The following is a 25,547-nucleotide window of genomic DNA, read 5'->3' as shown; positions in this document are numbered from 1 at the left end:
TCTGACAAAGTATAGGTCTTACCCACACAAACCACAAAAAACCACAAAAAGTAATTGTGTTTATGTTGACAATTTAAAGACACTTTTCATCACTTAGATGTTGATGCCTTTTAGTTACAAATTTTCAGCTCCACCAGTTCTTATAAGCGACACATCAATGTGATGCATTGGCGAGATTTTGGTTTGAAAATAAGCAATAAAATCCTTTTTGCCTTTATTCTCTTTTTGCCTTTATTCTCAATTTTTATTTTTTAGACGGGGGATAGGCGCAAGCGACGGAAGAAGATTGTACGGGATCGATTCAAGGTATTTCAGGATAAGTTTTGGAGGAAGACGATCTGCTTCTTTCATCAACGTGGTGGTCGTACTCGTAAAGTCAGACCGGGAAGTTGCGTAGCAAGGCCTCTCATTGATACTGGGATTTGGACTAGGGATCGATCCAAGATAGGTAGCGTGCCCACCCAAAACTTGTCTAGATTTTTACGTTATAAGCAATAAGGAGAGGGATGGGATGGGGAGTTGCCTCTCTCGATAAAAAACCATTATCGATTTCGTTTCTTTGAACGCTTTCCAACCAAGAATCGTACTCGAGCAGTCCCCAGGTTTGGGAGGAGGACGCTAGGAAAGGAAAAAAAGTGAATATCAACAGACGGATAGTTAAAAGATGCACAGAATTCCAAGGATCTTCTGTTCATCTGCATGGAAGGGAAAACATAGAATTGGAGTCCTAAGAAATTACTCCACTACGTCTCTACTCTTTGATGATACGCAGAAGCAGGTTCCCCACCTCACCGTCTTCCATTTTTTCTGCAGCTTTTCTTCAGTCCTATTCGTGCTTTGTGCATAGGTTTTTGCCAGGTTCATGACCTGCCATTATTTTTGTTCAGTTCAAGGAAAGTGTTTCCCAGTTTGCGCAAGATAAGATTGCTCCTCATGCAGCAAAGGTGGACGCTACCAACAACTTCCCAAAGGTTGCGCGTCCATGTCATTTTTCTGTTTTACTTTTCGCGTTTCTTTTTGCTTTCTTTTATTTTTTCCATATTCCTGCCTATTTTTTTCTTGTGAATATACTAGTCTGGTCACTTAGATGCTCTTCATTGTTAGGATGTTAATCTGTGGAAGCTCATGGGGGACTTTAATCTTCACGGAATCACCGCTCCAGGTAATCCCTGTTTTAATGTCCCTATGAACTGTCGCTGCCAGACGATTTCAGTCAAGACTTGGCCAATGGTTTTAGGTCCTGGATGCTTACTTTTCCTAAGAAATACTTCTCATCGTGATAATTTTTAAAGTTTGTGGTGCATTGTCTTGATTATGAGTCCTGGTCCAAGTTTGTCCTACTTCCAAGTTACATAGCTGCTGATCAAATGATCGTCCAAACTCTGAAAAAAAGAAGGGCCATTGTGGATTAGAGTAAAATCGGCCCTAACCTACTAGTTTGTCTGCAAGAACTGGCCCCTGTTCAATCTTAAATCCACGTGGAGATGCCAACTGCCTTTAATGTCTTCGATGTGCAAACCACAATTGTTTGTTTATATGTTTTCTGCCCAGTATCTTTTACGCACTGTTATTGCAAATTTCTTTTCGTGATAGTACAACTAACAATTAGTTTCTGGCATATCAAAACTGGCGGTTCACTCATCTCTAGTATGCTGCAGGAAATTGGTGCAAATTCCTATAAACTTTATTTGTTGTTCTGGAAATGTCATGAGAAAGTTAAAATACAACATCCCCTGGTTAATCTTGGCCTTTGAAAGTGCTAACATATTACATGGATAACTTAGAATGCCTAAATTTCTTCCACTGTCTGTGAAAATTTTGCCATGGTGCCAGCAGTTGTTATTAGGAATTACTCCTTTAGGTGATTCATATAGCATTATCAACTCCCTTTTTCCTCATTGTGTGATATTGGGTTGTGGGAGATAACGTCAATGAGGAAGATTTATTGCTTCATTGATTTGATGCACGTTGGATTCTGGTTGGGGGTTGGGTTAGTCAAAGGCTATGTCACAGGGATGATCCACTTCCACATTTTGCCCGTTTGTGTGCAGTCCAGTTGTAGACTCCAAAAAACTGCTGAAGCTGGTATCAGGATCTCTCTATTGGCATCAATGTGACATAACTCCAATGGCAATCTTATTAGTTGCTAATTCATCGAACCGTAACCATGTGCCCCTTGTTGCTGCTTCAAGTTATTCCCTACCAATCTTTTTCCTGGTTTTTGGTTGCTTATACTAATGAACCTAGGATACATCCTAATTTAGTGCCCTACAGAACCCTATGCTATATATAGGAAGGTTTAAGTTTCTGTTTATGCCCTATGGTGCTATTTAATAATCACTAACAAGTTTAGATTGGTAATTCAAATCTGTATGTTATGTCTTTGAGGTTTATTATATATTTGCATACACATGCAGCATTTGTGACAAAGTAGAATGGGAAGCATAATTAAAACACACTATGGTATGGCATGAGTTTCTGCTGAGCATCTAATGCTTAGGATGGACAAAGATTTGATGGAGTTACTCTTCGGTGGAGCCCTGTTGCAGAAAATGATGGTTGTGCAGGAAGACAGCGCGAAGTCTTATTAGGGAAGTGGTGGTTGGGAAATAGGGATAAGGAGACTACAGTTTTCCAAAAGTGCCTATCAGAAATGCCATGCTAATTCTGACAATTTGTAAAAGTTTGGTTCATCTGACATGCATGGGTTTGCTCAAGCTTCTGGATTGGGGGAAAGAAACTGCATATGCAATTATTTCTAACCTCTAATACTGAGTGATAACTAATAAAAGCAATAAAGCATACTCTTACGAAATATAAAAGTCAGATTATGTTTGTTGAGCCACAGGGACTTGCTGAGTGTGAGAGGTCCTTATTGCAGAAGTTGTGGCATTTCCAGAATATTATGTTTATTACTAATTCAGTCTAAACTCTGAATTCACAGAACTGATCCTAACATCTTTTGTGATGAACACTCAAGGAGCTTGCTGTTGGGTAAATCTTTAGTTGCCAAAAGCTTATCTGCAAGCATGATATTTATCCATTTCCATAAAGGCCATCAGGATTTGCACTAAAATTTTTTGTCTGGCTGGCTCATTTTGGGGGAAGTACACAAATGTAAAATTTGAGGAAGAAAAATTCATTTCTCCATCCATTGCTTTCAAATATAGGGAGCTAGCATCTCATCTTTGCCAATTATTATTTTTCCACTTGCCATTCACAGTCTAGCCTGGTCCAGATTCCTGTTGTATTGCTGCCGCTGGTCCATAGAAAATAAGTGGAGTTGATTTGGTGGTGATAGGTGCTTTAAGCATGGTGTCCTGTTTTTTGGAAAGTAATGCAAGAACATTTTGGCATTACTTTTTTTGTAGAATAGTGGTGTACATGAGAGGATTCATGCTGATTTTTATTGGTTATTCAGATAAGTAGCTTGACTTAACACCTCCTGTATTTGGTCGCTAAGGAATAAGGATGTGATTTTCCATTCTTTACTAGTTTCTTAATTTCATTAGCTTTTCTGCTTGTTTCTTGCATGTTGATTCTTGAAGTGTTTGTTTTTCTGGATTTGTTTATTAAAACCTTTGAATGCTAATGCTTTTAAGCCTTTCATTTTCAATTTTTCACAATTCATCATTTTGACACGGTTATTTTATTGGTACTATTCCTGAAGTTTACATCTTCGTTTTCCTATAGAGGAGTATGGTGGACTTGGTCTTGGTTATTCATATCATTGCATAGCAATGGAAGAAATTAGTCGAGCTTCTGGAGCTGTTGGCCTTTCATATGGTGCACATTCAAACTTGTGCATTAATCAGCTGGTACATATGAAATGATTTATGATCTGAACCAGAATAATTTCACAAAATTGTGGATATTTATTTCAAAAGCTTTTCCAGGTACGCCATGGGAATGATGCTCAAAAGAAGAAGTATTTACCCAAGGTTTGTGAATAGCATGCTCAACTTTGAGGTGTTTTTTTTGGGGTTGATAGAATAAACTTGTATTTTAAGGAGGTGTTTCTGTTTCCCTAAGGTGTATCCCTCTTAAAGTATTTGCATGTCAACAGGTACCTTGATTTTCTCATGTCTTTATTTTATATGCTACTGCTATTGCATTTTTATCTGCCAATAGCTTCTTTGAAATACAGGAGATCAACATTTTATTCTTTTACTTCTTTCCACCGCCTTTATGTAATTCAAACCTCCTTTATAGCCAGTGTTAAATGGTTTTAAAAATTTATCTTCATGAAAGATTAGCTACTGTCTGGCCAACAGCTGGTTTTGCTAATTCTATCATATAGTTAAGCTCATTGCTTTTCTATTGTCAACCCTGTTGCACTATGCTTTTAAGTGCTTTGTACTTCTCCTCCTGGACATGTCAATTGGATTTAACAGTTTTGCTGTTGCACTATTTCTTAAGATGCTTACACCTCTCTCGATTTTAAATGGGTTTGAAGTTTTAATTAATGGATTATTATTCAACTGGTAGGCTACTTTTTGATCCTAAAAATGAATGTACTTTGTTATTTATTTTCAAGATCAGGTGTTTTATGTATTTTTTTCTCCTGGGACTTTCAAGATGAGAAGCCAGAAACTGGGTTCCTCGCCTTTGAAATTCAAATTCCTCAATTACTTTCGTATGGATAGTTTTTTGACATATTCCAGCAAGTTGTCTGTGTCTCGTTTATTGTACCAGAAAAAAGGAACATATTATTACGCTACTATCACCATTTTAATGACCATAATTTTTGCATAAAATGTGTTGTTCAAGCTATTTGCTGGTCATTTTGGTGCAGCTGATATTTATAAGAACGGTCAAACTGACTAATTCATATTTGATCAAATATTTTCTGAGTCTTGAAGTTATCAATATTTGTCCAAGTACACATTTTCTGTTCTTCTCCTTTCAGATTAAGAATTCTAAACTTGTTATTTTACATTGTTAAGCTCATTAGTGGAGAGCATGTTGGAGCACTGGCAATGAGCGAGCCAAATGGTAAATCTTCCACTTTTCCTATTTCATTAAATTTTTGTCACATGCGCATAAGATGCATTTCTGTGATGCAGCTGGTTCTGATGTTGTCAGCATGAAATGCAAAGCTGATCGTGTTGACGGTGGCTATGTCATAAATGGCAACAAGATGTGGTGTACAAATGGACCCATCGCTCAAACTCTGGTAGGTTCTTGTTTGGATTGCTTTTAGTGCTGACTAGCTGCCTTGCAGTACTTTGTTTAGTTTTATGTCTTCTTTTATTTTATTTAAATTTCACTTTTTTGATGTTTTCCATGTCTTTTGATATGTTTCATCTTAACTTTATTTTCTGTAGATTTTATGGCCAAATACTGTAGGTTGGTGGACTATTTCCTGCTTTTAGTAGTCAAGATGATACAATAAAAAGACTTGATTTGATCTTCATGAGAAACTAATAGGCAATAGCTGAAGGCATTTTTTTTTCCTCATGTAAGCTTTGGAAGTATGATTGGCTAATTTGTTTTTAAGAATTGCAGAATGTAACTGCATTTGCATCTTATATTTTACATCGATCTTCTTCTAATTTTCTGTTTCTGATTAAAGTATGATCTTTTATATTTTTCTTTATTTATTAACTATGTTGCTATTTTTGCAAAGCCTCTGAAGTAGCAGTGATGATAGTTGTTCTTTCCTTTCTTTATCCAAATCATCAGCACTGATCTTATGACATTATGACAGATTGTTTATGCAAAAACAGACATAACAGCTGGGTCGAAAGGAATTACTGCATTTATCATTGAAAAAGGAATGAAAGGGTTTGTACAATTGACCGTATAATTAATGGACTTTTTATTTGTTTACTTATGTTTTTGTTTTGGCGAAGGAGCTGAGACTTGAATGGAGTCTGCTCTTTTTCTGCGTTCTTTCTAAATTGTTTCATGTGTCCAGGGGCATGCAAATGGATCAGATTTGGTTCAAATACGTAAAAAACTGCATGCTGATTGCATTTAATGCAGCCCGCTACCCCCCCCCCCCCCCCTCTCTCTCTCTCTCTCTCTCTCTCTCTCTCTTAAATGGTTGCATTTTAGTCTCATGCTTCCAACTAGCTTCGATTGGAAAGGCACCTTTTGCTTTCCATGGTCTTGCATACTTTGAATATCACTTTTTTCTAGTTCATTGTTTTGACCTACCCGATATATGAATGTCATGGTGATTGCAGCTTCAGTACTGCACAGAAATTAGATAAACTTGGAATGAGAGGAAGTGATACGTATGTTCCTGACCTTTCCTTTTCAAATTTTTGTAGAAAGCTTCCAATAGTTAATGTTCACTTACATTAGGTTTCCAATGCAGATGTGAACTTGTTTTCGAGAATTGTTTTGTCCCACAGGAAAATGTTCTTGGACAAGAAGGCAAAGGTTAAATATTGTAATTCGTTTCTGTTCTTTTTAGATTTGAGTCTGCTTTGCTCTGCCCACCATCTTGATAAAATTTCAGCTGAATAGTCTTCTCACTTGGTGGTTCACTATGCATTATAAACTATTATAGCTAATGCAGTATCTCAATTTTCAATTAGTACATGATGCTATGTAAGCACTTTGGAGAATTCTGTTTTTCTGAATATAATTCTACCTTTGCATTTTCAGTGTAAAATTTATTCGATTACCAAAAACTGCCTTCCATGCAATCCATCTGTTTGAGGCCACTTCTACAGCATGTCAGTGTCAGAAGCAGTATGTCCTGCTGTTTCTTCACTACAATTGCCTCCCAGAACTCCCTTGGTTTAACTCACTATAGATATGATGCTCTGCTCCTGTTCCTTGAAACTCGCAAGCAATCCTGCTCTAATCCTGTGGGCAGGGATTAAATACAATCTGGGTTTCTAATCCATAGAGATGTTATCTCTCTGAATGCAGGAAGTCGTTCTGTTCTGACATGTACTTCCTTGGTTTTTGAACTTGAAAGGAGTACAAGGAAACACTTTCATAGTTGGAGAATGACTGGGTTGAGTTATATTACCTATCCTGTTCTGAAAAAGGAGTAACTGTCATGACTATAAATTAGATAGTGTCAGTTCATACTAGAAAATTCTGAATTGATTGTGTATTCCTCTTTGCAACTTGACTGATGGGCATCTGATGTTTCTTATTTGTTCATGTTTTAATTTGGTTTCCACGTTTCTTGAAGGAAATGCTTGATAGTTGAGAAGGATTGAGTTGATTCTGTCATACTGATGCTCCTGGAAGGGCACCGTACTCTTGTTGCACACACACACACACACACACATATGTATATATACATATTGCCGTCTCTCTTCACCCAATTTTTTACGAAAATATTTTGCACTGGTGTCTGCATCCACACCCATGTGACATAGGGTTGAGCTATTACCCATAACCATAACTAATCTGACAAAGGAGGAATAACCATTTATATAAAACTATAAATTAGATAGTGTCATCAATACTCGTTAACTTTGCGTTGATTGTGTATTCTTCTTCACAATTTGGCTGATGGGCATCTGATGTGGTCCTGTGGATTGTTTTGGTCATATGAGATTTGACCAAGGTTAGGTTTTGGGTTGGGTACCTGACTTGAATCTGTCTATCTGAATGGTGAGAAGCCTGATTTTAATTAATTTATTTGGTTCCATTCAATTTTTGAGGGCATCTAAAAAGGTTCTTGAGCCTGAATTAGCCATGACTAGGTTTACTCCTTTTATGTTTTTGACAAGATCTTCTTTATGAATATGTTTACTGAAATATTCAATTGACAAATTTACCCTGCTGTAATTATGGCTACTGTATATAACTCTGATTACTTGGGTTTGGTTTTATCTTTTGGCAAAACCTAATCTGGCTTGTCTTCATCCATATGTAAGCCTGTGTATATGTAAATGAAGACATGTTTTCCATGCATCCTTACTGTAATTCTGGCCTTGATTTTTTTTTTTTGGGATTAAAGTACTCTTTCTGAAGGTCATGGTTGGTTTGGTGGTACAGGAGTTTATGTGCTGATGTCAGGTTTGGATCTGGAAAGGCTTGTTCTAGCAGCCGGGCCACTTGGTCTTATGCAAGCATGCCTTGACAATGTCATTCCTTATGTTCGCCAAAGAGAACAGTTTGGCAGGCCAATTGGTGAATTTCAGTTAATACAGGTATGCATAGGCATATTAACAATCCAGATTCCTCTTCAAGTGGAAGTAGTAATAGTTAATAAATGTATGATCTTCTCACATGAATGAAAACCAGAATGTAATGGAGCTTATGAAGTTGGTTATTTTGGAATAGGGAAAACTGGCCGACATGTACACGTCATTACAATCATCTAGGTATTGTAATCTTAGTTTTCTGTGCACTGATTACTTCACAGTCTTTACTTTTTTGGAAAATCTAATTGTTTCTCTTCTTGACAGGTCGTTTGTGTATTCTGTTGCTAGGGACTGTGATAACGGGCACACTGATAGAAAGGTTCTTATCCTATGTTACAACTTGCAGAGTTAATTTTGGCAGATTTCTTTGTAAAACTGAATCCTGAAATTTATTATCTATTTCCCTTTTGGATTTTCAAAAAGAGGGGATGTAAATACTCAACCTAATCACAACTTCCATCAATGTTGGTTGTCACAAAACTATTTTCTCATAAGTCTAACAAACAAGAACTAGCTTACTTCTTCATATTCTTGTTATCCAATTCTTTCCTATGCCAAATTGTTTCTCAGACACATTAAAGGAATTGAGGGAAGGTGGAAGCGAGGCTCCTTGAAAGAATGACTAACACTTTCCAGAAATAGTGAGAGTGGAAAATTCTCTTGAAGCTCATTTTCTTTCAAAATCTAACATTCATTTTGGCTCCAATTCTTGGTGTCAAGCAATGAGAGTGGAAATTCTTTTGAAGTTCATTTTCCTTCAAAACCTGACAACTCATTTTGGTTCCAATTATTTGTAAATACCTCATGGTGGTTCTCGCTTCCTCCAACAAGCCTCAAGGAAGCCAAAGGAATTATGGTTCCTTAAGGGGGCGTTTGATGCAATGGAAATCAAGAATTGGAGACATTTTGCTGGAAATAAGTTTCCCGGAAAAAAGGAATTGGAAAAAAGTTTCTACTTCCCATTTGGATGTGTGTTTGATGACTGAGAAATAAATTTCTATAAATTTATTTCTCAGTTTGATTAAAAAGAAATATGTTTTTTGGTTAAGATGAAGAAGGAAGGAAGAAGGGTGATCATGTTTCTGGTTAAGATGAAGAAGGACAGAAGAAGGGTGATCGGTGAATTGTCGCAAAACTTTCTCTCTCCCCTCACTGGCTAAGCTGTGAAGGGGTTGCTGTCTCTCTCAATTTGCCGCCGTCATAGGTGAGAGCTGTCTCCCTCTTTCTCAAGATTGAGCGCCGCCGGCTCTTCTCTTTACCCATCCGGCAGCCCTCGCCCCTCTTTCTTTCTCTGTCACTGCCCTGTGTGTGCTGCAAACGGGGCCCAGACGTTCGGCGGTGGGCTCTGGTTATCTGCCGGTAAGCTTTGGTCATCCACGGGTGAGCTTTTACTCCATCGCTCTTTCCTCTTTCCTTTCCTTTTGTCCTCTTCCCCTTCTTCCCCTCTTCTCCTTCCCTCCTCGCCGTGCCCTCCTCCCCTTCTTCCCCTCTTCTCCTTCCCTCTTCGCCGTGCCCTCCTCCCCTTCTTCCCCTCTTCCCCTCTTCTCCTTCCCTCCTCGCCGTGCCCTCCTCCCCTTCTTCCCCTCTTCTCCTTCCCTCCTCGCCGTGCCCTCTTCCCCTTCTTCCCCTCTTCTCCTTCCCTCCTAGCCGTCCTCTTCCCCTCTTCTCCTTCCCTCCTCGCCGTCCCTCTTCCCCTCTTCTCCTTCCCTCCTTCCCTTCTTCCTCCTTCCTCCTTCCTTCCTCCTCCCTTCTTCTCCTTCCCTTCTTCCCTTCTTCTTCCTCCCTTCTTCTTCCTCCCTTCTTCTTCCTTCCCTTCCCTTCCTCCTCCCTTCTTCTTCCTTCCCTTCCTTCCTTCCTCCAACGGTAAAAAAAAAATTTCCAGAAAAATTTTTCCACCCCTCTGGCTGGAAAAAAATTTCTGGAAATTTTTTTCGGTTTCCACCTCCAACGGTAAAAAAAATATCTCCCCGTTTGATGAAATCAGAAAAATTTCAAATATTTGAAATTTTTCTCCTCTGCTACAGGAGATTTCCGGCGTATCAAACGGCCCCTAAAAATGAAGCTAGGTTCCTCTGTTCTTTGGAGCACTTTTCCTCTATTGGCTTTTTGTGCATTCCGTCATTCTACATTTACAGAAGTTCTAGGTCAAATCAGAAAACTGAAACTCATCCTGGGAAGTTTTGACCCAGGTTAAGAGTTTTGGTTCACCAGTTGTCAGCAATCTAGAAAAGTTAAATGCTAAACAAATTAATTTAATCTCTTTTATTTGTTGCATCCACACTTCATGCTGAAACTGAAGTGTGCACTGCATCTGTCATTTCCCTTTTCTGACCATGGTCAAGGCTTCTTTGGTTGGCATGATCTTCTAAAAGAGACAGAAATCCTGCAAAGAGCGATAGATTGATCATCTCATTACAGAAGAAAACAAATCCATTGCACAGTTTGCCAAGTTGAACAGACTACTTGAAACCCAGATGTCAGATCCTTGCTTTAGCATACATAATAGCTGGTTCAAATTCATCTGGGGTAGGACCATTGCTAATTTTCTTCAGTGAACAATTGAAAGAATAAAGGAAAGGAAGAACCTTCTTGAAGGGGCTTCCAAGAACGAGTGAAAGCGTCATTACTTAGTTTGCAGTGCTTGGAAGGGCTTCAAGTAGGGGATACATTAATTAGATAAATAGATATGATACACATCTTAGGTAGGCATGGTTAAATGGTGTTTTTGATTACCCTAGATTTGATTAAATTGGATCCTCAAATTTTAAAATCCATGGAGATCAGTCCTTTCACCCTCTGGTCTTAGACTCAACCTTTTGACGGTAGAAAATAACACAATAATGTGGGTCTTATGTCTGATCTGAGATCCTTAGTTTGATGAACCATGGACTTTGGTTTGGATTGCTTGCTACATTCACAAAACTATGCCACATCAAATCCATGGATTTAAGATTCTTGGCCCTCAAATATACACCCATAGTGATTATGTGTGGCAAACCTGTCTTTCACAAGTTTTTAGCATTGGGGTCTTTTTTGACAAACGTTTCTAATCATCCAGTTTATTCTTTTTGGCTTTGTCTCATGAATTTCACATAGGTTGCTTTGTAGTGAGCTGATATCATGCGGTTGTGACTTTTGTGGAATTATGTTTTCTAATTTCCTGTTATTTTGTGGACATCTGATTATTTTAGGACTGTGCTGGGGTTATACTTTTTGCAGCTGAACATGCCACCCAGGTTGCTCTTCAGGTTGGTGAACTTCTTCCTGGAAATTGAGGTTCTTAAAAATCAAAGTCTTAAGAGGATATAATAGGGCAATTAAGAAGATATTTGCTTACATTATAAAATTCTCTGTAATGGAATGATTTCTTGCAATGCTTACATAAGGGACATCTTTTTCACTTTTTTTTTTGTCTAAAAGACTTAAAAGGATCTAAATTCCAAGGTGGTTAGATAGCAAAGAAATTCTATGCATAGTATCTCCCAGAAATATATGGGCATTGCAAACAAGTATGAATGCATTGCCACTTCACTCTAAACTCCAGGGCTGTCTACAATTGAAATGTTTACCTATGACTGAACTGCCTCTTGGCTTCGTGAAGCTGTTTAATATGGTTCATACGTTAAATCTCCTGATGGGAGGATTTTCAGTTTTATCCATTTTTATGTACATAGGAAGCTTTCAATCTTATGAGGCATCATCTCTTTAAGGACTTATTGACACCAAATACTTTGTCAAAGGTTGTTAACTTGTGACCCACCGTTGCTTTGAAGCATGAGTACTGCAGCAAAATGCAGTTGTCTAGGTCTCCATATGGGTCACCCGTTTTGCTAGCCTTCTCTTAGACCTTGATAATAAGAACAATAATTTGCTGTGCAAATTTTATTTCTGATACAGTGCACATAGAAATATCTGGTAGTAAAATGTTTTTGTAGGAGTATTTAACCTTCTATACCTGGTTAAATACTTAGCAGCGATTAACTGCTTGATGGTGCTTAAATGGACATGAAAACATGTACCTTAAGCAAAACATTTGAAACCTGAGATGTGAATGTGGCATGCATCTGACAATATATGTGACATGAAAGTGGTATTCTCACCAACTCTCGTGCTTCTATCTGCTTAGTTGATGTTTGCTACTTACACAAGCAGGGTCTGTCAAATTTATAAGGCCCTTGACCATATGAAGATGGTTATATGTTGAGTATTACAATTCGTTGTAATCATCACTGGCCTTTAGAGAATATGGGGAGGCCTGGATGGTTGTATGAATAGTTATTCTAATCAATTGGATGTCTTCTAGCTATAAAAGTGACTGAAAGTTCTCTTTCACTTCTTTGGGCCTTCCCTAGTTCCCGTGTCAAGGCTATGATTCTAGTTATTTAGGATATCTAGTAGCTAAGGGTTGAATGGAGCATTTAGTGTACTACATGCTAACTCTCCCTCTTTCACATAAGTTCATTCCAGTTACATTCAGTTGGTCTATTTTCCAAACCAAGTTTTTTATTTTATTTTAATTTGTCAATCTCTTTCCTATAAAAAATTTCACCGAAATTAGAAGCATAAAAGAGTCAAGATGCCTAAGGTCTGGTGCAAACCATGCACCGGGAATCATAACTATGGAAACATAATTCAAAGATAAATATTTATGCCTACATGGAGAGTGTAAAGAAGTCGAGATGCCTAAGGTCTGGTAGAAACCATGAACCTGAATCATAACCATGAAAACATAATGTGAGACAAATACTTGTGCCTACATGTGCTGCCATTCTGACACCTGGTTGAAAAAAATTGCTACTAAAGGAGAGTATTTGATTGTTAACAAAAAATGTGGATTTAACTGCACGGTCGTTTCAATGGTCCTGTAGTTAAGCAACGGGTCCATGTTGAGATCTGAATAAATTCATCCAGAGAAATTTACCAAATCCGATTTCCCATGTTTTGAACTGCTTTCTCATTTGACCTCCATATCCCTAATTCTTTTTCAATCATGTATTAGCTACAGGCTATAATATAAGTTTATGTTTACTTATCAAAAACATTCCGACGTTATTTGCTCTGTTCTTCATGGAGGTCTCTTGGCAATTGGGACAATTTCCCTCTTTTGGTTGATTCAGATAGCCATGTTTGGTCGGGCATTTCTCTTTTTCTACATTGTGTTTCTTTTTGGTCACAGGCGATACAGTGTCTTGGGGGGAATGGATACGTGAATGAGTATCCAACTGGTCGCCTTCTACGTGATGCAAAACTATTTGAGATTGGTGCTGGGACCAGTGAAATCAGAAGAATGATAATTGGTCGTGAGCTCTTTAAAGAGTAGTAGCTGCATGAGTGAAGCTGAACCCGTACAGGAATTCCTCATTCATGTGGCCGTTCCAATCAAGAAAATGCTGGCAGACTTACACTGTAGATTTTGTGGGAGATTGCGGTACAGAGGCCAACAGTTTATTTATCTGTGTACAATCTTTTCCATGAATAAGAAAATCAACCTCCTTTGTGGCGCCTATTTATGTTAACTGCAATCTCTTGTGTTAATAAAAAGCATTCTTCCTTTGTCGAGATACTTTTCATCCCTGTTTGTTGCAACGAAAGTTTTTCGTGGAAACTTGTCTGTGGAAGGCTTTTTCTTGAAATGTTCTTTCCACTTTTTTCTTCTTGGATAAAAACATGACTTCTTTCGATTATGAAAAATTGAAAAAGAGAATAGAAAAATGAAAAATTGACAACTCCACCGCCATCTCCCTCTTTGGAGTGTTGATGACAATGTAAAGCCGCTTATAGATCTTGCAAGGCTCAAACGTAGTGTAGCTGTTGCAGCCTCTTATCTGGAAAAATTGTGAAGCAGGGTCTCCTGTTTACTGCTTCGTTGTAGCTTGAACATTCCAGAGATTTGGAAGAAATGATGAACAGCTGAAGATGAAAATCAGAGTTCTAAGATGGAATAAGATGTGTATGTGTAGCGCAGATCAACCATTGGCGTGCGAAAGATATCAACGACAAAGCTTCGGATTCCCAAACTCAAACCAAGCAAATTTAGAACAAAAATGTTGGGAGCTTCGTTAGAGAAAATTTTATAATAGTTGCAGGAAACATGAAAAAAGAAATAAAACCGACGAGATGCATCAAAATGATAGGTTTTTTTTTTCTTCTGTTTTTTCAACTTCTCATTTCTTTCATTCCCTTTTCCTCGCTTTCTTCTTTTCGTCTTTTCATTTATCATTTCTTTGCGTTTCTTTTTCTTTCTTACTTTTCATTTCCCCTTCTCTTACTTTTTCTCGTTTCATGCATGTTGTTGTGTAGCCATTTTATTCCCCTTTTGCTAACAGAAACAATTGATTTCATCTCAAACATCTGGGTTAGACCTTGAACTGAACCAACCAATAATATTTTTTCCTTGTTTTTCTCTTAATCATTGACCATGCTAGATCAAACGGTCATGGTTATAGTCATCATTATATATATATATTTCATGTATGCAACGTTTCCATGAAAATTGCTTTACATTGAACAAGTCAGTAAACCAGCAATAGCCATCCTGCAAAATCTTACTAGCAATAAGATCTTGCGATTATGATCCCAACAAATTAATTGATTACTTGTTCTACAAATCCACTTTCCCCTAAGTGACGGTGGTCACTGTTTGAAGCCACAACATAGTGGTTGCAAATGCAAACACGAGATGACATGACTCCATGTCAATGTGTCCGACCGATCTGTTCCAAAAAAATCAAATATGAAAAAAATTAATATCCAAATAAGAGATCGGAACGAATTTTGATTTAAGAAATGACTTTCTAATCTTCAATGGGATTCAAAATATTTGATCAGGTACAGATTTAGATCAGATTTATTTTTAAACAAATGTCCTCTATTTAATGCTCTCATATTTTGAAAATTGCCCAAATTTGATTCAAAATTTGGATTTGGATCGAATTCAAATTGAGAAATTGGACTTCAGATTCAGATTTAGATATGACTTTCTCTGTTCAAATTCAAATCCAAATATGTGAATATCTGAAAAGGTGGATATGGTTAAAGGTATTTCTTATTCAAATTGATCCATTGACATCCCTAGGCTCCCAGTGTTGAGAATTTACAAAATGCTTGTGGCTTCTGCCAAATGTCTGCTAGAGAAGACGGTAATCGTGGTCGCTTGGTACCCTGACAAAGTCTGTTGCTACCGATCAGCAGCGTTCAACTTTGCTTGACAAAGTACCATATTCACATGACGTAAGCCGATAGATTTATGTGTTCTCGAGGTTGCTGATCAACATAATTTTCTGGCCAGCAGATGAGGAACTCATATTTCATAATAGCCAAAATCTGGGATAGGAGCGACTCAAACATAGGACTTTAGGCTGATACACAATCTTGGATTAAAGGACTCAGTGGGCATTGAATTCAGCTGCTTTGATCCAATAGAATATGAAACTAAGGCGTTGAAGCACTCGCTGAAGCGCTTGACTGCCCTTTGGGATGATTCTCTTTATGCACGGCGCATTAGATGAATAAATTGCAGAATACAGATGTATGTTTTGCTCAATATGAATGAAAACACAGGTTATCATTACAAAAACAACGTCCTGGCCATTGAGAACAAGCACAATACCATGGGTTTAACTGCAAATGAGAACTGTCAGTGAACTGTGAAGACGCTATTTGCAAGAGAAATATCTTTGACAGGACGAAGAGAACAAGAATTGCAACATATCAAGCAAAGAATTGTTCTGCCATCGTTCCAAGGATTAGAAACTAATCCGGAAAAAGCAAGTCCGCTAAGAGGAGATAATGTTGCGACCTCTGCTTCTCTCTCTCTCTCTCTCTCTTTGTGTGTGTGTGTGTGTGTACATTGTTAAGACGTGTTTATACTCAGTATTAGGCTTGAGAGGGCACTTGTGTAATAATGTTTCTTTTTAATGACTTTCTTGTAACTTATTCCTCTCCTCTAGTCTATATAAAGAGGAGTTAGGGATTCTTTGAGGTTAATCAAAGTTTAGCTCTCTTAAATTTATCATGGTATCAGAGCACCAGCCGTCTCCTCCTCAGCGAGTTGTCGCCGACTGAGCGGCACCGGCCGCCGCCTGATCGGCGTCAGCTGCCGCCGCCCGACCCAACCCTGCCCATTGCCGCCCTGTCCATTGCCGCCCGACCCAGCCCTGTCCATTGCCGCTCGACCCCCGACCCGCCCTGTCCATTGCCGCCCGACCCAGCCCTGCTGCCCCTCGTCGCCCTACCCATTGTCCGCCTGCGCCGCCTGCGCCTGCGCCCGTCCGCCTGCGCCGCCGCCGCGTGTGCACTCTGCCGTTGCTCCGCCCAGCAGACTGAACGCCTGCGCCCGTTGCTGCTTCGCCTGTCATCTTCGCCGCCGCCTCAACGCTGATTTTTTTTTCCTCTCAGCGTCTTTCCGCTGCATGCTGCTCCGCCGCTGTTCTGCACGCTGCTCCTCCGCTGCACGCTGCTCCGCCGCTGCTCTGCCCGAGGTTCTGCACGCTGATTTTCTTCTCAGCGTCGTCTCTGGTATCTCTCTTCGTTCAGCTCTGCTGTTGCCTCTTCCCGCCGCTCAGACTTCTGGATTGCTACATGCGTTAACTGCATATTGCTTCATGATCAGCATGTTGTCTTTCGATATGTGATTGTATTCTTTTTGCCTGCACTTCCTATTCCGTAGCTCGGTTTCCTCCTTTGTGTTGAAAGATGTCTGAAATTAGCAGTGGCGCTAATACCTCTTCCTTTGTATCGTCGGGAGAGATGAAGAGTTCCCCATTTTCCAGCATTATCACCAAAATGGATGAGGGTAATTACGAGATGTGGGCCATGCAAGTAAAAAGAACATTGATCGCTCATGAGAAGGAACATCTCATATTGGAGCTCGAGCCCGTACAGAAGGTAGGAAAATATACTACTTGGTTTAAAGATAATTCGTTGGTTATGGTATGGATTGTTGGTACTCTCTCTCAAGAAATTGCAAATGAAGTCTTGCACAAGGACAGTGCAAAGGATATGTGGGATTCCCTTGCTGCCACGTATTCACAGGCAAGAAATGAAACGTGCATTATGCAGCTTCATCATGATATTCATCAGATGCGACAAGATGGCCGACCTCTTCACACTTATTATTCTAGTCTCAAGTCCATGTTTGAGAGACTGAATAGCTACTTTCCCGCATGCAAGTGTGAACAACAAAAGGCATACAGAGATATGCTTATGGTAGGGGTCTTTCTTTCTGGTTTAGACTCTGTTTATGAATCCGCAAAGAACCAAATGCTTACTAGTCCCTTGATTCCTCCTATTGATGAGGCTTACAGTAGGCTCAGCAGAATTCCGATCTCTGCATCGACTGTTCCTGATACCACTTCTGCTATGCTTGCTACTCGTGGCAGAGGTGGACCCTTTTTTGCCAGAGGACGAGGGGGCCGTGGCCGTGGCAATACCCCTTCGCGCCCTGTATGTCAGTTTTGTCACCGCATTGGTCATACTGTGGATAAGTGTTGGCAGAAACATGGCCGTCCAGTTTTTGCAAATCAGACTGTATCTACTGATTCTCCTGAGCAGCCTAAGCCTCAGCACACTGCCTCCTCCAGTGAGCTGCATGTAGATGACATTCTCTCTCAGTTGAGGCACTTGATTGGCGACAGCGCCCATCAAGCCCCTGGTCCGACCACTTCTACTGTTCCTACCGCTGCGAGTGCTTCTTCATCTGGTATGTATTCTGCCTTTACAGTCTGCTCTGCTACTGACACTACAGATTGACTTATTGATTCTGGTGCATCGACACATCTCTGTGGGGATAAGGCGCAATTCACCTCTTACGTCCCTACTCCACCAGGTCGTTCGGTTATTCTAGCAGATGGAAAATATTCACCAGTTGTTGGACATGGAGAGGTCCAACTTACTTCATCATTGCCGCTGCAGCACGTTCTTCATGCACCAGAATTCCCCCATAGCCTACTTTCTATCAGTCAGATTACCAGAGAATTAAATTGTCGTGCTATATTTGACTCTTCCTCTCTTGTGTTTCAGGATATACTGACGGGCAGGGTGATTGGCAGTGGCCGTGAACAGGGAGGTCTCTATAGGCTAGTGCATTCCTTTCCCTTTGCTGGATCTACCTCGTCGGGGTCGTCCTCATCCTCAGCTTATACTTGGCATTTACGTTTTGGACATCTCCCGTTTCAGAAACTGCTGCATGTTCTCCCTCAGCTGTCTCATAAGTCGTCTTTTCAATGTGAGTCTTGTCAGTTAGGCAAACACCATCGGTCATCCTTTCCTCCGCGGTCCAGTCGAAGTAGCCACTCTGTGTTTGAGTTACTTCATTTTGATGTTTGGGGCCCGAGTCGTACTCCTGACCTTCAGGGTCATCGGTATTATCTTGTTGCTGTTGATGATTACAGTCGTGTTAGTTGGGTTTTTCTTATGAAACACAAATCTGAAGCGGGTCATGTAATCAAAAATTTTATCAATGAAATTCTGACTCAGTTTGATACTTGTGTCAAGATTGTGTGCTCTGACAATGCTCTTGAGTTCTGTGCTTCCTCTTTAGAACAATTTTTCAGGGATAAGGGTATCATTCACCAAACTTCTTGTGCCTATACCTCTCAACAAAACGGGGTTGCTGAAAGAAAACACCGCCATATTCTTGACGTCGCCAGAACCATTATCATACACAGCCATGTTCCCCATTCTTATTGGGGAGATGCTGTTCTTACAGCATGCTATCTTATTAATCGCATGCCGTCATCTGTGTTGGGAGATCTTATTCCTTTCTCTGTTCTTTTTCCTAACAGAGAATTGTTTTCTGTTGCACCTCGTATTTTTGGATGTGTTGCCTTTGTTCAGTTGCTTGGTCCTGGGAGAGATAAGTTATCCCCTCGGGCTATCAAAACGATCTTTGTTGGTTATTCCCGCACTCAAAAGAGATATCGTTGTTATGATCCTTCTACTCGTCGATATTATGTGAGTGCTGATGTTACATTTTTTGAGTCAACCTCTTATTTCTCTCCAAATGGAACTCAATTAAGGGTGCCTGAATTTAGTGATGAAGTCCACCTTCCTTTACCTCTCATGAGTTATCCACAACCCGTTGCTTCGCGTTTTGGGGCTATCTACCAACGTCGCACTAAACCTGTTCAACCTGCCCCTGTGCTCCTGTGCCTTCACCCAGCATGCCCAAGGTACTTCCTGAACACACAAATCCTGCTGACAATTCTTTATGTGATGATGACACAGGGGACTCTCCAGAGCATGCTCCTGGTCCTCATATTAATGAACTTGATATGCCCATTGCTCAAAGGAAAGGCAAACGCAGTTGCACTTTGCATCCTCTCTCTGGTCATTTATCCATGGATAGACTCACTCCTACTTACCGACAATTTGTCAAGGGACTGTCGGCTGTAGCTCTTCCACAGACTCCCATGGACGCTCTTTCTGATCCCAAATGGGCCGCAGCAATGCAAGAAGAGATGGATGCCCTTCAGTCTAGAGGCACCAGGACACTAGTTACTCCTTCATCTGATGCAGCTATTGTTGGTTGTCGATGGGTATTTACTATTAAATACAGAGCAGATGGCAGCATTGAGAGATATAAGGCTCGCCTGGTTGCTAAAGGCTATACTCAGACTTATGGGGTTGATTATTATGATACCTTCTCTCCTGTGGCACGACATGCTTCTTTACGGGTTCTTCTCGCTGTTGCCGTCAGCAAGAATTGGTCTCTATCACAGCTTGATGTCAAAAATGCCTTTCTGTATGGTGACCTACATGAAGAAGTGTATATGCAGCAACCACCAGGGTTTGTTGCTGAGGGGGAGTGTCAGAAAGTGTGCAGATTGAGAAAGGCAATTTATGGTCTGAAACAAAGTCCTCGAGCTTGGTTCCAAAAATTATCAGAGAATATTGAGAATGAGGGCTTCAGACGTTCTTCGGCAGATCATTCCCTTTTTGTCAAGAAAACTTCTACAGGTACAGTGATAGTTCTTGTCTATGTTGATGATATCATTGTTACAGGGAATGATATTCAGAGGATTTCCAACATCAAGGGCGTCCTTGGACGACACTTTGTCACCAAGGATCTTGGTGAGCTACGCTATTTCCTAGGTATTGAGTTTGCCAGAAATCAGAAGGGTCTTATCATGTGCCAAAGGAAATACGTTACTGATGTTTTGCAAGAGACAGGTATGCTAGGATGTCGACCTGCCTCTACACCCATGGACATCAATACTCGCTTGTATGATGATGATACTGAAGATGTTGATGCTAGACAATATAGAGGGATTGTTGGGAAGCTCCTATATATCATTGTTACTCGACCTGATATTGCCTATGCTGTCAGCAGAGTGAGTCAATTTATGGATAAGCCCAAGAAAGTCCATTGGAATGCTGCTATGATGATTCTCAGGTATCTAAAAAATTCACCAGGAATGTGACTCTTCTTTCAAAATGGTACATCTCTCACTATATCTGTGTATGTTGATGCTGATTATACGGGATGTCACCTTGACAGAAAATCCACTACTGGGTTTTGTGTGTTTATTGGATCCAACTTGGTCACATGGAAGAGTAAGAAGCAGACAGTGGTTGCCAGATCAAGTGCAGAATCTGAGTATAGAGCTATGGCTGAGGCTACTGCTGAACTTATGTGGGTTAGATCTCTGATGTTGGATCTTACTGTAGAAGTGCCTCTTCCTATGCAATTGTTAGGTGATAACAAAACTGCTCTGTTTATTGCTAATAATCCTGCTTTCCATGAGAGAACCAAGCATGTTGAAGTAGATTGTCACTATACCAAAGACATGATTCAAAAGGGGTTTGTAAGTACCTCCCATATTTCAACTACAGGGCAAACTGCTGATATTTTTACTAAAGCTCTTGCAAGAGGACCATTCCAAAGTTGTTGTTCCAAGTTGAGCTTGTTTGACATATACGCTCCAACTTGAGGGGGAGTGTTAAGACGTGTTTATACTCAGTATTAGGCTTGAGAGGGCACTTGTGTAATAATGTTTTTTTTAATGACTTTCTTGTAACTTATTCCTCTCCTCTAGTCTATATAAAGAGGAGTTAGGGATTCTTTCGAGGTTAATCAAAGTTTAGCTCTCTTAAATTTATCATACATTAAACATGCATGTGGCATCTTTATGTAAAACTACTGATAAACTACTGCGGAAACAAAGAATAACCATATTTCAGGGCATGGGCAACATCCAATAGACTGTTTGCACAAAAAGTAGCTATACCACTTCTTTTAGTAGATCCAACAAGAATACAATGTTATTGACTATCTTACACCTAAGGTTGGATCAGAATCATGTATCAAACATTAAGTATAACAGGACTAACGTAGCACAGAAACATGGGCATCACCAATTTCACATTGCCAAAATTCTAATCCACAAACTTGAAAAAAACTAGAAAGGAGTGTTCTATCAGGAAACATTGAAGTTCATTAAATCTTAAAGTCTACATCCACCTCAGCAGGAAGGTCCAGCTGCATCAAAGAATCAATGGCCTGGGCAGTTGGATAAAGAACATCAATGAGACATTGGTGCATCCAAATCACAAAATGAAAGCATGCATCCATGTTTACATGTGGGGATTTAAGCACACAGTTTATCTGCTTCTTGGTAGGCAGAGGAACAGTGTCCGTGGTCTTTGCATTGGTAGTTCTAGCAGCATCCATTATGTGTTTGCAGGAGCCCTTGATCAAGGGTACTCAATAGGATCTAAGCTTGATTCTTATCTTCTGCTTTGGCACCATCTGACCACAGTTCAAGTTCAACTGAAATGTTCCACTGTAGATCTCAGGGTTGGTGAAGTGGATTTGAACTCAGTTCTCCCATGTCTCAGTCTGAAATTTTTCACTGTAGATTTTCTTGGTACCTAGAAACTACTTACCCATGTCGTTCTAATCACAGCAGAAGAACATCACTTCCATTTTAGGAAACAGAGATATAACACTCATGTAAATTTTTTTCCTTAAATAAAGGAAAAAATCCAATATGAAAATAGCTAGCTGAATTTACATTAGATATGATCAGTTGGCATAGTCGTAAGAAAAATCAGATATACCAAACATGGCACTAAGCACCTGATAGATAAGATAACCAGAACCCCCTATAATGAGAATGAGAAGAAGTGCAGAGAGTGGGTTCTTCAATAGCTCTACTATGGGTTCAAGTATGGTGTAGATAGCCCCAGTGCTGACTGTCAGTGCATACAACCCATACCTTCTCACGTTGTCCCAAAATTCTTCCACCAATGGACCTTCTGGACCCAGAGCTAGGGCCTTACTGTTCTCATCCAGGCCCATAAGAAGCAGAGCAAATCCAAGGGAGGCCGCACAGAGTAGAATTCTTCTTGATTCTATACTCGATGATAGTTCGTCAGGAAGCTCCAGAGGAGTACTGTTCTTGGAAGGAGATTGCTCCAACATGTCTTGGAAGTTCTTGCAGATGGTGGGCTTTTCCTTTGGGAAGCTTGGAGGAAGGGGTGGGCTGTTTGTGCACCTAAATGTCTATCCAGCAGCAAGTATGCATTGCAAACAATTTGCAGTTATCAGATGAATATTCATCACAAATGAAGACGAAATATCATGTGTTTCTTTAAGACAGTAACCAATGGAACCATACACAAGCACCACAAATTATACATATAGATGGATGACAAAAGAAAAAAAAAAATTCAACAGAATCATGATACCATAGCAGTTGCTGAACCTTTTCCTGAATAACAGTAGAAAGATGACACTTTGGAACTAGAACAACTGAACAAGCCACTGATAGGCATATTCAATATGGAGAAAGAGTTATGACAATCCAAATTGCAATTTTTCAGAAGCCCCTCCAAAAATCAACAAAATACATAACTTGTGTCATAAGATTGGTAATTTGGTATCTTTTCAGTTTTCTTGATAAGATGTGCTGACTGCTGAAGACCTGGTGGAAATGAAAGTTAGGCTGCCTTGAATACTTTCAGCCTCCAATCTAATGGGATTTTAACCTCAGATTTTATGCTAATAATCCCCTGACAGCTGAAGCATCAGAAAAAACAATTGCACCTCTGATTGGTTTCCTTGCATCTTTTCTAGCTAAAAGCTTCTGCTCATCATCTCCTAACAGCAAAAGCATCAAAAGAAGGGTTAAAAAAAAAAAAAAAAAAAAAAAACGAGCCCCACTACTTGGTCCCCTTTGGACTGAATAAGAATGAGCCCTTAACTGCCTGGAGACTGCCCACATGCACCCCAAGAAGGCTTCTCAAACCTAGCGGGGAGATATCACAGGTTAGGAGATAAAAATGCCCAGCATGGTCTTGATCATCTGTCACAAGGACTAGCCTGTGAATAGGGGATTAAGAGTAACTCTGCTGCAAATGATTATTCATGTCTCAAGGTAATGGTGTGTCCCGCTCATCTCTGTTGATTGGAAGGATAGAAACAGTATGCAATGGAGCGGCTCCACACAACGAGATGGTATAGGGTGTAAGATTTCCATTTTTACCTTCCCAATTGTTACGTGACAGTAATGAGATCTGCACATTGAATTGATCCATGCTAGGTCCATCTGATCAGATCCCATCTTGTTAAACATATATGGCAGAAGAGGAACAAATTACTTGTCATATAAATATTCAATTTATGCGCATGTTGCTATTATTAATTGTTTTCTTTGTTCATGACTTGCTTACTGAAGGCATCTACCAAAAGCTCCTATAGGAACCTTTCCCACGACTATGCTTGATTGCTGCAAATTGTTGAAGCTTAATAACTAGGTGGCACAAAATGCAACATACGTTTTGCAAGATTAAAACATTCACATATATATCTTCAAGTTGCACGACCAGGCACCCAGTATAAATCTAGCCATCCTCTTAACAACCAATAAGTAGCAAACTTGCAACGAGAAGCAAATTTGAGAGCAAGCCTACCTCTTCTTAAAAAGTCAAAATCAAGGCAATAGGGAATCGGGTTTTTAGATAAAGACAAGTATGGAAATATTAGGTAAGACAAGCTGTTAATTACGTCTTTTTAAAAATACACAAACTCCTTTAGAGGTGCTTTCTCCTTTTTCTTCATCGGGATACAAGAAACCCAAAACATCATCAACAAAAACATGGAAAGTCCCTCATTTTAATCTAAAAGAACAACTTGGCTATCCAAAAGGTGAAGCATAGGCACTAGGCAGATAACAACAACAGGAAATCATGCCCCCAAAGAAGCAAGGACACCATTCATGCAACAAAGACTAAGAAATAAAGGACCTACCTACGATATTGAGACATGGAAAGTGGACGATGAAATGATTAGGGAAATTCCACTTGATAAGACCCAAATCAACAACAGAATTTTGTGAATGAACTAACAAAACTGTATTATAAGCCTCAGCAGCTTACCCAGCCCGGTCAAAGCCTCAAACCATCACAAACATCCTGTGCAATAGTGATGATCCACACAAAACTACTTCGGTAATCCTCTCAATTTACCACCATTTTAAATGGTCCAAAAAGTAACAGGTAACCAACATTTCAGAGGTTATCAATGCACAACGAGGGAAAGCATGTGATGGCAACTACATGGATTTGGGTGAAAGTTTAGCACGAATCTGCACTTCCTTTATATGGTAAATAGGAATGGAGATGTGGATGGGACGGATGATTCTATTTGTAAAAACACCGGCGCAAAGCTAAAAGACTTCAACCACTTCAATCAATAACGGCCGCACCATTTGACAAGACCACATTAACATCATGTATCCATGAAAGGACAGTCCATAGCTATCGTGAAAAAGCAAAGGGAGCCTGGAAAATTGTTCCGCTTTATGGAATGTATCTCGAACGAACCCGAATCCTAATTACAAGATAATGCAGAAGAAAGTACAATAAAAACTTAACAACCAATTCCATTCCAAAAAGAAACGGGAGAAGAAAAGTAAATAAAGAGAATTAAGATAAATACCCTCTCAGCATCCTCGCTTAAAGGTAGTGGCAAGACACCAGCAATGTCAGACCCAACCTGCCGGGAAAACTCAACCAACCAAAGATTAGCCGGAGCCGCGGGAGGAATTTCTCCAAAGAAAGAATGAAAAAGAAGAAGAGCAAGAGCAAGAACACAGAGAAAACCTACCTCTACCGATTCAGGCCCTGTTTCAGCTTCAGGAAGATTTTCTACGGCGACTTCATCTACAACGAGGCCGGAAGCGGCACGCACCATATAGGGATGCCGCAGTGAGGAGGAAAGAGACCGGAAAGAGAGAGTGGCTCCCTTGACCGGTGGATTGGAAGCTGTGGGTAGGACGCAGAGCAATTTGGGGCTGGTAGATTCATAGAAATTACGGAGTGGAAGGGCAGAGACGCCCCCAGGGACGGAGGATGCCATCGGTGCTCCCGAGCTTGCTGAAGCAGAAAACACGCTCGAGAGCTCAGCTGTCTACTGGCACA

The 25,547-nt window shown here is 39.9% G+C and overlaps 2 protein-coding genes across 2 annotated transcripts; one reads left to right on the top strand and one right to left on the bottom strand.

The window, feature by feature from the left end:
* Positions 1 to 272: 272 nt before the first annotated feature.
* Positions 273 to 13,686, top strand: LOC116254096 (isovaleryl-CoA dehydrogenase, mitochondrial). The gene is made up of 15 exons (XM_031629184.2): positions 273 to 778; positions 888 to 971; positions 1,105 to 1,162; positions 3,694 to 3,818; positions 3,897 to 3,941; positions 4,947 to 4,995; positions 5,067 to 5,176; positions 5,711 to 5,787; positions 6,192 to 6,242; positions 6,326 to 6,390; positions 7,975 to 8,129; positions 8,263 to 8,303; positions 8,388 to 8,442; positions 11,315 to 11,371; positions 13,300 to 13,686. Exons 1-15 carry the CDS (start codon positions 665 to 667, stop codon positions 13,441 to 13,443), a joined length of 1,230 nt encoding a protein of 409 aa, XP_031485044.1. The 5' UTR covers positions 273 to 664; the 3' UTR covers positions 13,444 to 13,686.
* Positions 13,687 to 22,067: 8,381 nt separating this feature from the next.
* On the bottom strand, positions 22,068 to 25,547 carry LOC116255131 (uncharacterized). Its single transcript, XM_031630890.2, has 3 exons — positions 25,234 to 25,547; positions 25,066 to 25,122; positions 22,068 to 22,629 (listed from the first exon to the last, which is right to left on the bottom strand). The coding sequence occupies exons 1-3, from the start codon at positions 25,483 to 25,485 to the stop codon at positions 22,150 to 22,152; spliced, it is 789 nt and encodes a 262-aa protein (XP_031486750.1). The 5' UTR covers positions 25,486 to 25,547; the 3' UTR covers positions 22,068 to 22,149.

Source organism: Nymphaea colorata, chromosome 5 (assembly GCF_008831285.2).
Source record: "Nymphaea colorata isolate Beijing-Zhang1983 chromosome 5, ASM883128v2, whole genome shotgun sequence".
Classification (NCBI taxonomy): Eukaryota; Viridiplantae; Streptophyta; class Magnoliopsida; order Nymphaeales; family Nymphaeaceae; genus Nymphaea; species Nymphaea colorata.
The sequence above is the reverse complement of the archived record's forward strand: the minus strand, read 5'-3'. Positions and strand labels throughout refer to the sequence as shown.

Excerpts from the sequence above, each read along its gene's own strand:
- LOC116255131 (XM_031630890.2), bottom strand. The coding sequence starts at position 25,485 with ATGGCATCCTCCGTCCCTGGGGGCGTCTCTGCCCTTCCACTCCGTAAT. Across the intron at positions 25,123-25,233 it reads CAGGGCCTGAATCGGTAGAG|GTTGGGTCTGACATTGCTGG; the intron begins GTAGGTTTTCTC and ends TTTTCCCGGCAG. Across the intron at positions 22,630-25,065 it reads TAAGCGAGGATGCTGAGAGG|ACATTTAGGTGCACAAACAG; the intron begins GTATTTATCTTA and ends GCTGCTGGATAG.
- LOC116254096 (XM_031629184.2), top strand. The coding sequence starts at position 665 with ATGCACAGAATTCCAAGGATCTTCTGTTCATCTGCATGGAAGGGAAAA. Across the intron at positions 3,819-3,896 it reads ACTTGTGCATTAATCAGCTG|GTACGCCATGGGAATGATGC; the intron begins GTACATATGAAA and ends AAGCTTTTCCAG. Across the intron at positions 6,391-7,974 it reads TCTTGGACAAGAAGGCAAAG|GAGTTTATGTGCTGATGTCA; the intron begins GTTAAATATTGT and ends TTGGTGGTACAG.